The sequence below is a fragment of the Typopeltis vanoorti genome, chromosome 16, assembly GCF_054136105.1.
Source record: "Typopeltis vanoorti isolate ZY-2024b chromosome 16, IOZ_Tvanoo_1.0, whole genome shotgun sequence".
Lineage (NCBI taxonomy): Eukaryota > Metazoa > Arthropoda > Arachnida > Uropygi > Thelyphonidae > Typopeltis > Typopeltis vanoorti.
The window spans coordinates 80,563,543-80,577,764 of NC_143564.1; the positions used below are offsets into that span (position 1 = coordinate 80,563,543).

Sequence of the window (14,222 nt, forward strand, 5' to 3'; positions counted from 1 at the left end):
ATTTTTTGTCTTCATAATTGTTTTTCTCAAATAATTTCTTATTCTCCGATTTTCTATATTGCATTCATACACAATCATTTTGAACTTTTTAAATTCCTTGCGGGTTTCTTGCTTTGTGTCTCCCCACTTTTTTGCGCATGGCAATTCCTTTTATTACCGAGTGTATTGGTACATTTAATTTTATCTCTTAAACTTTACAAAAATAAAACTCATTGATATGCCATGTTTAAAGTAAAAAAAACACTTAAAAACAAAAGATAAGAATAAACAAAATGAAACCTTAAAAACTATCTTGACCAGGTGCAGATTGACTTGAAATTGGTTAAAAATAAAAGTAAGGCAAATACAAGTCTTATTAAGAAAGATAATGAGTAGTTCAAAGAACAATCACATTGTTGTTGTTCTTTGCAAGTGGAAACATCATTCCTTAGCAAGGAATGGGGGGGAGGTAAGAGTTATGTAAATATTCATAATTTTAAAGTTAGCAAACATGCCAAATTCAAAAATCCATACGTTACATTCAATTGAATAAATGACCAATACAAAAGTGGCACATTCACAACTTTACAATGAATCAAACATTAATTACATTGGGATAATAACCAGTGTTAAATTATGAATATGCCATATTCAACACTTTACAATGTCTTATTTTCTTTCTAGAAAGAATACTAATGTATAAAGAAGTGAATAAATTGGGTACTTTATGGTGGACAATGTTGAGGAAAAGGAGCACATTCACAAAAATGCAGAAACTATCATTAAACTTCCTAGAAGAGATAAATATTTGACGTTTTGCTACCATCTAATGTGCCATTGAATGATACCAAAAATTTAAAATAATAAAAAAAATTTTTTTTTTTCACATTTGCTAATTTAGCATGGTGGCAACAACATCACCCACTTTTTCCTCTTATAAATACACAATCTTTTACTGATACCAATAGTTGTCCTTGTTCTTGTATAAAGATCTAGGTTTGTTCTATTACCTCTGATAATGCTCAGCTTAACAGTCAAGGCAGATTTCTCTTTCCAGACCGACACCTCTAGCCTAGATTTACTGGCAGAAACACTCGAGGATCCTCTGATTCAAAAAAAAAAAATTCGAATCTTGCTTTCATTCAGTATATCTACTTTCTGCAGTGCATATATACTCCAGATATTTCCATGGGCATTGTTCAGCAGAACTAGTATCCATTTTGCTCCTCCTCCTATTTCTGCTAAACTGACAGCAACAGAACCAATTGCTACCCAACATCCTTTTAGAGATGAACTGCTGGCTCACTTAACCCACTCCTCCCAGTGGGTCAATATTCTCCCAGTACTACAACTAACATCAACTGATTTGCTATAGGCTTTGAACATTACATGTAACAGTAATGTTAAAAAACAAAATCAGCTGATACCATTTATTCAGACTACCATTCTAAGGTTTGGCTGTTTCAAATGCTTTAACATCGTGAATTTTTTAATATTATAATATTAAATAATATATTCTCCAGCAGTAATTTGCATATTTAATTTGAAGTTCACAGATGTTGAATTTTAGTTTGAATGGTTCCTAATCTGATTGTTATGTTATGGAGATGGCATGAATATTACTTCTGCATGACTACTATTTAGTACTGGCAATCAAAACATGTTTCCCTCTGGATACTAACAGTTCCAGAAAGATGTTGAGCTCAAAAACAAAAAGAAATTTCAAATGCCAAACATTCTCAATTTTGTATTTTATTGACAACATACAAATTTAAATTTGGTGAGTGAAATAAAAACTGATAAACTGACATATCAACCAATCAGAAGCTAGATTATTAGTTTCAAACAATGATGTTTAAACTGATACAAAATTTTGTAATGGCAAGAGCTTTTATCATTTCCATAAAACATAAGAAATAGGCATAATACTTATTAGAATATCATTCATTTAATAAAGGAACTATCAGTAAAGTAAATATACAAAAATGTTTATAATTGTAGAGACATCAATGCTTACACGGCCAGAAGACTTGTGTATCAACAGCAAAATGGAAAACATTTTTGCAAAGGATAAAACTGAACTATTGTGGAATTCATGATTCCCCAGTTAAGATCAGGCTTAAAAATATTAAAATTTTTTGATGGCCCCATCTATGTCATCTATATGTTCCTTCAACGAATTCCACTGATCTATCGTTAAAGAAATACCTACAAAAGAAATTTGAAATTACTTACTAAACGAACAGTAAACTACAAAATGAATTAAATGTGCCACTATCTTTAACCACTTTTCAACAAATATACCATATGTGATGGTGTGTTTATTAAATGAAATAACTCCAATAAATAGGTATTATCAAAAATGAAGGCATTGATTTTAATAATTTCCTTGAAATACAGTGGGTGATCGGTTAACGAATACTTTCGTGAAAGATTTGTATGTTCGGACAATGAACACAAGAAGAAGCGACGGTGTGTGTAAGATTTGTAGAACTGTATTTTACTGCCATCTATGAATGGTTTCTGGAATGAGACTTTGGCAGTTGTATACATAACCTTTTTTGTGCGCTAGTTGATTTCTGTTCTCTGAATTTTTGTAAGTGCTTTTCTGAACTTTTTATTAAAAAAAAAACTGATAATATTATGGGGCCTAAAAAGAGTGGAGTGTCAAGAACTGTGCTCACCATAGAAACCAAGCAAGAGATAATAGCCAAGTGGGCAGAAGATGTCTGATGTTGCTAGGTAGTATGGCTTGAACAGGTCTACAGTAGGCACAATCTTAGCTAAGAAAGATATAATCAAGAAAACTCAAGCAGCTAAAGGAGTAACGAAAATCACATCTGAGAAACAAAGATGTGCCATCCATGAAAAAATGGAGAGATTGCTTTTAGTTTGGATAAAGGAAAGGGAAATGAAAAGAGATGTAACTAGTATGACTATCATTCAAGAGAAGGCTAGAGAAATTTTTGAAGAACTGAAGAAACAAATTTCATATTCATCACATGAGGAGATAGAATTCAAGGCTACCACTGGATGGTTTGCAAAGTTTAGAAGGAGATCTGGAATTAAACATGTGGTAATGAACAGTGAGTCTGCTAGTGCAGATAAAGAAGCTGAGAAGTTCTGTCTCAAATTTCAAGAATTCATTAAAAAAAGAAGGATATTGTCCACAACAAATTTTCACTTGTGATGAAACTGGTTTATTTTGGCAGCACATGCCGAACTGTACCTACATCACGAAATATGAGAAAAATATTCCTGGGCATAAACCCATGAAAGGCCGATTGACGTTACTTTTGAGAGCTAACGCTAGTGGTGATATGAAGCTTAAATAGCTTCTTGTCTATCACTCTGAAAACCCTAGAGCATTCAACAAAAATTCCATAATTAAAGAAAGACTGTCAGTGATGTGGAGATCGAATGAAAGGGCATGGGTCATGCAGGTTCTTTTCAAAGAATGACTGTTTAAAGTTTGTGCCCCAAGCATCAAGGATTACCTTCAGACCAATGAATTGCCATTGAAAGCACTGTTACTATTGGACGATGCACCAGGACACCCAAAAGACCTTGAAGATAATTTGCTGGAAGACTTTCTCTGGTTGACAGTTCAGTTTCTGCCTCCAAATACCACTTCGTTGATTCAGCCAATCGATCAGGAGGTTATTGCAGGTTTCAAGAAATTGTACACTCGCGCACTGTTTCGTCAGTGTTTTGAAGCATGCCAGTTCTCTTTAATGATGATATTAAAAACATTTTGGAAAGAAAAATTTGATATTCTTGAAGCTATCCGGCTCATTCAAAAGGTGTGCTCAGAAGTCACTCAACAACAGTTGAATTCTGCTTGGCAAAAGCGGTGTCCATCCTGCATTCAGGGAGATGGAGATGATGTCCCTGAAATTATGGATGAAATTGTGACACCTGCTAAAGATCTGGAATTGGAGGTGAATGAAGATGACATTGAAGAGCTCATAATGGAACATGAAAATGATCTGATGACAGAAGAACTCCAAGAACTCTTGAATGAAGAACACCAAGAAACTCAGAGAGATGTGTTTTCTTCCGAAAAAGAGGAAGATGAAAGAGGACCAATGCCGACATCTGCTATTAAAGATCTTTTGAAGTGGGAGGATGTCAGAACAATGGTCTTAGAATGGCACCCACACCAGGTTGAGGTCAATAGGCTTGGGGATCTCTACAATGACAATGCTATTAATCACTTCCGAAAAATCCTGAAGAAGAGAGAAAAGCAATTGACATTGGACAGATTCTTTAGCGCCCCACAAATGGAAAAAAAAACATGACTGATGAAAATGCAAACCTGTGTATGTATGTATTATTGTTATTATAAATAAACGTAGTAAGAAATTATATAATTTTTTTTTTATTTTTTGGGTCTCCAGAACGAATTAATCAAATTCCCATAAAAATCTATGGTAAATCGATGATCGGTTAACGAATATAGTCTTTGAACGGATCATGTTCGTTAACCGATCAACTACTGTATTAATCTTGTCCAGTGAATAATTTTATACTAATCTGAGCTGTGTTTAGTAACAACTTAATTTATTTTTATTTCGTATAGTGATTCAACGGCCATGAGCTCCTTTTACAGGGAGGTATGGCACTGCCATACCCCCCCCCCATTTTATACCTGGGCTCAGGACTGGCATAGCTGACAATTCAGACCTACGGCTAGAGGGATTGTCTTAGGTATTCCTGACTGTATCCAGTGTGTTCACAGGGCTGGTTTGCCTGTTTGCGGGATGAAAAATCCCGGCTAAACTGGGGAGAAAAACCCTGCTGTCCACTCCCAAGACCGGCTAACTTCGCTATGGCTGAGAAAGATCCTTAAGCTCCTCTCGTTGCCGACAGGAATTGAACCCAGGACACTCCTTCCCCAGGCATATGGTTGCGAAGCGCAAAGCCACAAGACTAAATTTAAACAACATAATACTGCAACTGTTTGCAATGTGTTATGTAAAAAATAAAATAAAACCTTGATTAACACACAGTAATAATATATTATATTATAGATTTACAACCTTTTGTAGGTGGGAGGTTCATAAAAAAAAAAGTACATTTCCTTACTTTTTTTTATGTATTGCTAATGAGTTTTGTTATTTTTATTTATATTTTAACACAAGGAACATCCAAGCTGCATTCAACTTTCACTTCCTTCTATTTCTATCAATTGCAGATTATGACATCTTACAGAGGAAAATTAATTATATTGTTTATTTTTGGTGGGTGCACACATGCTATAGTAGTATTAGTATGAACAGTTGTTTTTAAATAGTAAAATTTCCAGACAAATAACCAAAGAAAGAAAGCATGCATTTCTTGACCAAGCTAGGTTTGGCTGAAATTCTAAATATGCAAAAATCTGAATGAACAGAGGTTTAATGCTTTCAATATTTTGTCTATCACAGACATCTGGGTTATAATACAACATAAGAACTGTAACTAAGTGTACACGCCACATACAGAATAACTGGAAGAATTAAACTGAAGTCCTAAAGATTGGTGCCCTTTATGAATGCTAACAGATACATATGGCTGTTGGACAGGACATTTAAGAACTGTTTCTAGTATCTTCATAAGTTTCACAACTATATTTGAGGTTAGATCTTTCAGTGATCCCCAAAATTTCTCGTGTTTGTATTTACTACACTAAAGCACAATCAGCCATAATTATAGCAGTGAATATGTTTAATAAGTTTCCAAGATTCTACTTCTTTTCCTGGAAATTAGGGGAGGAAGTTGATCTTAGGAGAGCAGTGCAGAGATTATAATTCTTTAAAGTTACAGCTATTCTTTTTGTGGGGTAAGAGGATTATTTATATTTACACAGTTTTATAATACCATATTGTTGGGAAAAGAACTTTGGGGGGGGGGGAAGAGAGGAGATGATGGAAAAGTTTGTAAATGTATCTACCTTGATTGGTAGGTTTTCTGTAAACTCAGAAAATACCATTAGAAAGATGTGATTAAAGTATCTAGAAAAAAGATTTATTATGAGCAATATATCTGAGGGGTCATGTGGCCTAATGGAAAACACGATGTATCATAGCCAGACAGGTTTAAGAATAGCTGTATAAAAGGATGTTTTTCAAATGTTCTATATAAAAATTGGCTAGGAAAGGAAAGATGAGTTCATTTCCCTCACAACTGAACTTGCCTTTATTCACTGCATCTTCTTATGCAATGGCTACAATAAAAATATACACACAAACAAAATAAAATACTTGCCCTTTTTTATCCACCTATCAACATATTGATTGCAGTAATGCAATTACTATTGCCTATAATCAAGAACACCTCAGAAGGAATAGTTAGAACTCTACGCCCAAACTTCGTGGGAAGAAATTATGATGTGATACAGCATTTTTCCTGAAAAAAAAGTCAGCGTCCATGCTATACGACGTAGCAGCAGTTCGGATAGCAAGAAGGTCCTACAAACTATTATGACAGTAGTTATTTTGACTGAACTAAGTATTTTATGTCCATGAGCAAATCCTCACAGTGATGAACAACAAATTAGCAAACATCACATCAGATGTCTCTAGGTGCTCTGTATTAAGTGATGAAGCTCTGGCTATTATGGTAGTTCCACACACGCGCAAGACAGACCTGCAAACTAATCTTGACATCAGAAGGGCTAAGATGAAGTTTACAAATCTTGTTTTGGAAGACCAAAGTATTTTTAATAAGTAGTTGAAGAATTTCTTATACAAGCAGCAAGTAAAAAGTTTTGATCTTTGAGTCAACCAATGCAATCAATAACAGACCTTAACTGAACATCGGGTTTGTTAATCTCAGGTAAACCCTATAATCCTGAAGAATGTGCATGGAAGGTCTTAGTTTTTTTTCTTAAATACTTTATCTCAACCAGAAACATTGTTAATGAGAATATTAAATGATTAAAAATGGTGCAATTAACCAAACTGCAAAATTATGCAAGATATCAGCAATTGCCTTAACCTATGTTATGTCATTAGGTAAATCCCGGTTGAAGCAGCAGCAGTATTTCCTTTTCTAAATGACCAGTTTACACAAATACTTTCAAAATAGTTATTGGATTTTTCAACATCCATAGCTAGATCGTTCAAAACTGTTCCTAAGAAGCTAATTATATTTAGCTCTTTTCTATTATCCTTACTTCTTTTTGAAGATAGCAAGCCAAAATCTGAATTACACCTAGAACAACAACAATAATAATATTATTATTACTATATGGGCACTTCTATGGAGTCTGAAGACTAATTGCGGGAGGTCCAATCTATCATACCTCTCCTTGAATCCATTAACAGACAAAGCACTCGCAACTGACCCTGACAACCTATTCTACTCATTCACAACTCTCCAAGCAAAAAATCAAGTCCTCACACACCTCTGTTAACCACCTTTATTCAGCTTCCATGGATGACCCCTTGTTCTGGTGCTTCTAGCCAAGTACTGAAGTATTTCCCCTGCATCTATCCTATAAAACCATTTAAGCAACTTAAATGTTTCTATCATATCCTCCCCCTTCTCCTGTCAACCAACTTCCGCAATCCAGACATCAATCTATCCTAATAGGGGTCATTCCACAAGCCATTCACCATCTTGGTCACTCACCTCTGAATCCTCTCCACTGTTTCCTCATCCCCAAGAAACCAAGGGAACCAGACTTGAGCACAGTAATCCAGATGTGGGTATATTAAGGCCATATGAAGAGGAATGACAACTTCCTTATCTCTACTTGTTAATGTGTTCAATAGGCAAGTAATTTTATGGGCTATCTTAATCTTAGCAATAGGCCTCTAAACTTTTACTGTCTACCACTACCCCTAAATCTCTAGCTTCATCTATTTCCTCGAGAGCCGTGCCATTAATCTGGTACACAGTTTGTAATAATTCTTCTCACAGAGCAGTTTCTTCCTGGTCTTGTCGGCGCTATGAGTCCACACAATCCGCAAATCACTGAGACATCACTGCCTGTGAGCCAGAAATACTATTTCCATACGTTATATGTGCATAGTGACACAGTGAGCGTCTTTAAGGGCACTCTCACCTCTTCCCAACTAGCAATGGAAGTCAGATAGCCAATTCCCTACGATAAGCTCGTGTGTGTAGGTGCACAGGTGGGATGGCAATTCCCCATGTTTCTAAGAGTAGCACTTGACTAACTTTCTACGGGATACTCAAACATGCCAGACCTGGTCTTCCACCAGGAGTTTTGCTAGATTGCTAAACTACCTCTTGTATAACCAGGCTCCTGGTAAATTACTTGCAATCAAGAATCAACTAAAATCTGGCTAGTTTTATCTATTATCCTGTAATATCTTTATAAAATTGCTCACCAAATAATAAATAAATTGTGCAATCTTGCACTCATCAGGCTTCTCCTGATTATTATTTTCTATAGATAGTAGGCAATCTCAACCAGCTAGACCAGAGCTCCATCCCACATGTCCATCTCAAGGAGAGTCACGTTTACTCCCAAAATGCATAACTTTACATTTCACGACATTAAACTGAACACCCATTAACTTTTTCCCATACTGACATCTTATTTAAATTGTCCTGCAAGCCATCCACATCACCTTCTTTAACTATGACTTTACCTAATTTTGCATCAGCAAACTGCTGAATATTTCCATTCAGGTTATTTCCTATATCATTTATGTACAAATTAAACAGCAATGGTCATAGCACTGAACCTTACGACACACCACTAGTCACCCGTTTTTGCCTCAAACCTGCCCCTCCATATACCACTTTTTTGATGTATGTTCAGCAGCCACCCTCTTATCCACTTAACCAGTGTCATATTTTTCCCCATTTGTTCTAATTTGAGTAACAGAGTTCATGTGTATTCTGTCAAATGCCTTTCAAAATCATTGTGTAGACATTTCCTTTATCCAACTCAGCTGTTATTCAAAAAGTTAGTAAATTACTATGGCATGACTGACCCTTCAGAAAGCCATGCTGACTCTTATACAATGTCATATTTTTATGTACTCAATCTTGAATTCTCTTTTTTACCAATTTTTCTAGTACTTTTACCACCATGCCTGAGATAATGATTAGTTTATAATTTGCTACTGTAGTCTTAGAACATATCCCATCTAATCCACAGCTGAATTTACATTGAGATTCTGCAATATACTAAGAACCTTCAATTCATCCACCTCTGTTCCCACATTAGTGTGTCCTCTAGGTTAAAACAGTAACCTTGCTAGGATGATATATCCTTGTGAAGTGGTCACTCAGTAACTCAACTATTTTATCCACTTCTGTCTTCTAAGTCATACTTCCTATTACTTGCCACATAACGAAAGAACTCTTTTGGATTTCCTTTGACCTGCTTGGCTGATTCTTCTCATAATCCGATTTTGTCTTTCTTGCCATGCTGGTCACCTTTCTCTTCATATACCCTCAGCATTTTTTTCTTTTGCAGCTCGTGCTTAATGATATTACTGCATCTAACTCCTACCCGATTAACCTTGTTACCCTAGATATACAATTTTATACTGCTTCCTCTAGATCAGTGCTTCCCAAACTTCTGGATGTCTGGGCCCCCTTTGGAAAAATTAAAATATTTCATTCCCCCCTCGAAAAAAATCGTAATATAGACATATATTATTAGAATATTTATTGTATTTATATGCACATGAAATGCAAAACGATTAGTAATAAAGAATTAAAAACTTCAAAGAAATTTAATAATTTAATATGATGGATGTGTTTCAATACTGCTACACAAAAGGTCAATATCAGGTGAAATATTTGAAACTGCAATTCTTAGATTTCTGCTTTGAAATGAAACATATGAATAAGCATATATTTACTAATATTCATTAAGTGCCAAAATACACAGGAAGCAAAATTTGTGAACCTGCACCAATGTGATTTTTTTCCATTAAAATATAAAAAATAACAAAAAATAAATAATAAAAATTAAATATGTTTCTTTTAAGATAAAAAAATCTACTTAGTCTTAAAACATTTTAAATTTGTTTTCATTATTTCATGGCCCCGCCTCAACAAAACCTATGGTCCCCAAGGGGGCCATGACTCACAGTTTGGGAAGCGCCGCTTTAGATAACCCATAACTATATCCCATGCATGACTAACATCCTTACCAACTGCAGTATCTATGCCATGGTATAGATTTAAGCTTCTTTCTAAGAATGTCATAATTACCTGCCTTCTAGTTCACAAATACCCCTTCTTGATAGACTATTCCTTATGTTTTACAATCTCCTGAGTTAGGACCACATGATCACTTTTACCTTGATTATGGATAGATCTTCTGATCCTATGTCCAGATCCAATACTCTCCCACCCCAAGTCCCCTCCATCACATGCTGCCTTAAATAATTATCTCTCAGCATATCTGAAAAGCTTTTATAGAGCTACATATCTGTAATAGTTTTGCAAATTAATCTTACCATTAGCAGCTAATAATTTAAATTTGCAGTCTTATTGAAAACAGTAAGCTGATTTATCTGCTTACTACTGTTTTCAGTCTTTAGCAATATGCTTCTCTGATAAGTTTATTATTCATTCAGCAGAATAGGTTTATAAACTTTATTTCTAGGTAATAAATTATGTCAGATGTCCTGCAGTTGTTACCTAGTTTGTATTATATTACTTCCATTAAACGACATTTTCCAGTTAATACTTCTTAATTCTCTTAACTTTGTGATTATCAATTCTTCTCTTCTCAATTTCAAAGGGCAAGGGATAAGTACAAGTGAGAGGGTTCCAGGAAACTACCACTAACCCAAGACCTTATTGTAGCTTTCCAGAAATATTTAACTAGGGCTACTAACAAGTCCACCAATACATAAAATGTACAAGGGTGGTCTGAAAAGTTCTCGGCCTAACAATGAAAAAATGAATTTATAATTTCAAAATTTTTATTTTTCAACATATCCCTCAAGACTAATACATTTATTCCAGTGATGCTCCAGTACCATTATCCCGTCCCTGTAGTGGTTCTCAGTAAGATCTGCAAAATACCCCTCTACAGCTGCAATCATCTCTTGATTTGAAGAAAAACGCTGACCAGCGAGTAAGAGTTTTAGTTTTGGGAAGAGAAATTAAACCTTCTTTTACAAAGAATTTTATAACTGCACGATGCTCAATTTTATCCATTTCAAGGATAAACTTTTGCCTCAGACAGTTGTATAAAACAAACTATTTAATAGAATGACTTGCAATTTCACATGGATGCTTATAACAGATGTACCAACTTAGAAAAAAAAAAAAAAAATCTTGCCGAGTGTTGCTATCTATGGTCGAGACCGAGAATTTTTCAGACCACACTTGTATACAGAAAATATCAAATGACCTCAAAGTCCAGCATACACCAAATTGTGGTTGTCCAATTTGGTGTATGTTTTAACCATATTTAACCAGTTTTAACCATATTTTTACTGAAGAAAGCAAGACTTTATCACAGAAATTTTTGCAGTCTCCTTAACACTGCGAAGATCGTGGCCAAAAAAATTGCAGCTTAGGTCGCGTGTATCCGAGAGATACATTCATTGCTAGTATGTGCTGAAATGCTATAAAAAAAAACCATGATGGTTTATTTTCAGTTACAATCTAGAAATTATTGAACAAAGAAAGAAAAAAACTTAACCAATACTATAATGACACCAGAGTTCACAGTATCTCTCAGATACAATTTACTATCAAATATCACAAACCTTTACATTAAACTGATGGCATAAACAGTGTGGAATATCACTCGTAACATATGTATGCACAGCTAGTCATGACCTCCAAGCTATAACTGGATATGTGTAAGAATATTTATATTAAAAGAATTTGTTTGTATGTCAGATCAGCCATGACCTCTGCAGGGTTAAATTTGTTTTCACATTTACTTTTGCTGATAAACAAGGATGTTCAAGACATGCTTATCTGCATTGCTTGTAAGTCACTTTGGAAAGGAGACAAATGAATGCTCTAAACACCAGTTTTTGTTGAACTTTAAAACTGTGGAACCTCACATAACAATTTCTTTTTATGGAACCCCTACATAAATTTTCATAAAAATATTGGGCATAAATTATAACAATGAATACATGTAAAATATTTTAACCAAAATACGGCAGTTATTTTTTTAAAAAAGAAATTTAATTTATGCTGCTTATGCATATCAGTAAATAAGTTTAATAACTGCAGTAATATCAATGCCTTTGGTGCACAATACTAAGCAGGAGTCATCCTGCCCAGAAATAATTAACTCCTGTCTCTCTCATGCACGCACAGTTTCAGAAAGTTTTGCCAGTGAGTCTTATACTTGACAAGAAATAATATTCTTGTTTTTTAATCCTTTATCCAAAGTAAATAAACAGTTCACATCAGTTGCTTTGGTTAATACAAAACCATTATGAGATCAATCACTATCAAGACCAAATGTCTATCTTTACAGGTCTCATCAGTGGGAACTACCAAGTAAGATAGCAAGGCCAAATAAATAACCTGGTGGTAAAATTTTCTATATATATCTGATCTACAGTATTATTTAATACTATGATGATATGCCACTTTACTATTTGTTGAAAATGTATAACTTTATCATTATTTAGCCTTGGTATATAACTAGGGTTTAGCTCCCACAGATGAGACCATCTCAATTAAGGGCAAAACTAATATGGGTCCATATAGCATCCAGGAATGCGTTAGCAGAGTTAATCTCAGGTGGTATGGTCACTTAAACAGAATGAGCGAGAAAAGATTAGCAAAACAAGTGTTCTCTGCCAAGTTGGCAGGAAAATAACCCAGAGGAAGACCAAGATATAGGTGGATTGATACGGTACAAAGTGCCTTAGACGATAGAAATATAAGATCTGGTAATGTTGGAGTCTTGACAAGTAACAGACTGATTTGGAGGAAAATTGTAGATAGGACGTTAGTAATGATGTACATTTTTCATGTAGTACTATCATATCCTGTACACCCCTTGAGGGCACATGGCAGAAATTTAATGATGACTAATATGGGTAGTGACCCTTCCCATATACCTTTGCAGTATGGAATATGGAAGAAACTGGTGTGAATTCAACCTCTATATACAAGAAGACGTCATGAAGATATTTTACATGTAAACTTTGTTTACTTATACTTCAGCTGACTTATGTTTAATTTTAAAAAGTGTTAAAAGAAAAATATTTTTTTTGTTACATATAAAATATACACACTTTTGCCAGATATTTTCCTCGTTCATAGAAAGTTTTTCAGAAACTACACCTAATACAGGTTATAAATGTTAGTATTCTCCAGGGAACACCGAGTTTTGTAGAACCCTATGATTCTGAAGAACACAGATTAAGAAACCCTGTTCTGAACTAAGATCAGTACTTTTTAATTGCTGGTTTCATTAATGGCTACATAAAGCTTAACAATATTTTAAAACCCAGAACGACTGTAAATATTAAATATCTTAACTTGGATGTTTTGCATTTTCTTTCCTTCTTTTAACTATCATAATCATTTCTTATTAAAGTACTTGCACAATGATGAAAGCAATGTATAGTGTGGTTGAACCTCACCCCTCTGTTCCTAGATTCCCAACCACTTAGATTTTATCTAAGTCACAACAGCTATGTCACCAAATTTGTATAGTAGTACCTATAACTTTTAAATATATGGATTTAGTTATAAGAAATCAACCTCTTAGATTTTATCTACATGGTAAAAGCCAGGACTAATTTGATTTAAAGCTGATTCATGTAACAAAGAATATGCGAGTCCCAGCTAAACTTGCATATTTTACTGAGGAGATGAGGACTTAAAGCTGAATTATAGTTAAAATGTTTTGTAAGATTTATGGTAAGTTTTAGTCAGAAAATTTCTAGTTTTCTTTCAGTTTCACAACCCAAAGCACTATTCTCAATTGGAGTGTATTCTAAACAGATGTTTCATTTCTTAATGGTTGTTGTGCTGAGTAGATTAACTTAAAAACATATCTGCATTTGCTTCTGTTATTAAATGTGGACGGCAATAATAAATTTCTAAACCTACTACTGCAGTTCAATCAGTATACCGGCATTCTCCTATTGGGCATAGTTAGGATTATCAGTTTGTTATGGCATATCTTTTGCTACATGATATAAGAGAAGCATCCCTGTATCAGAATTTATCATTTTATAAAATTTATAAAAATGATACCATGTTAAGAAAAACTAGTATCATACAAATATACTATAATTAGTTCTACATAAATTGTACTCTGAATAGTA

General features: G+C 34.3%; 1 protein-coding gene across 3 annotated transcripts in view; it reads right to left on the bottom strand.

The window, feature by feature from the left end:
* Positions 1-1,711: 1,711 nt before the first annotated feature.
* The window catches only part of Ssb-c31a (single stranded-binding protein c31A), a 79,897-nt gene continuing 67,386 nt past the window's right edge, over positions 1,712-14,222 (bottom strand). For all 3 annotated transcript variants that reach the window (XM_090406222.1, XM_090406224.1, XM_090406223.1), the window contains exon 5: positions 1,712-2,187. In XM_090406222.1, coding sequence (XP_090262348.1) covers positions 2,108-2,187 — 80 coding nt within the window. In that variant the 3' untranslated portion in view covers positions 1,712-2,107. The remainder of the gene's footprint in view (positions 2,188-14,222) is intronic.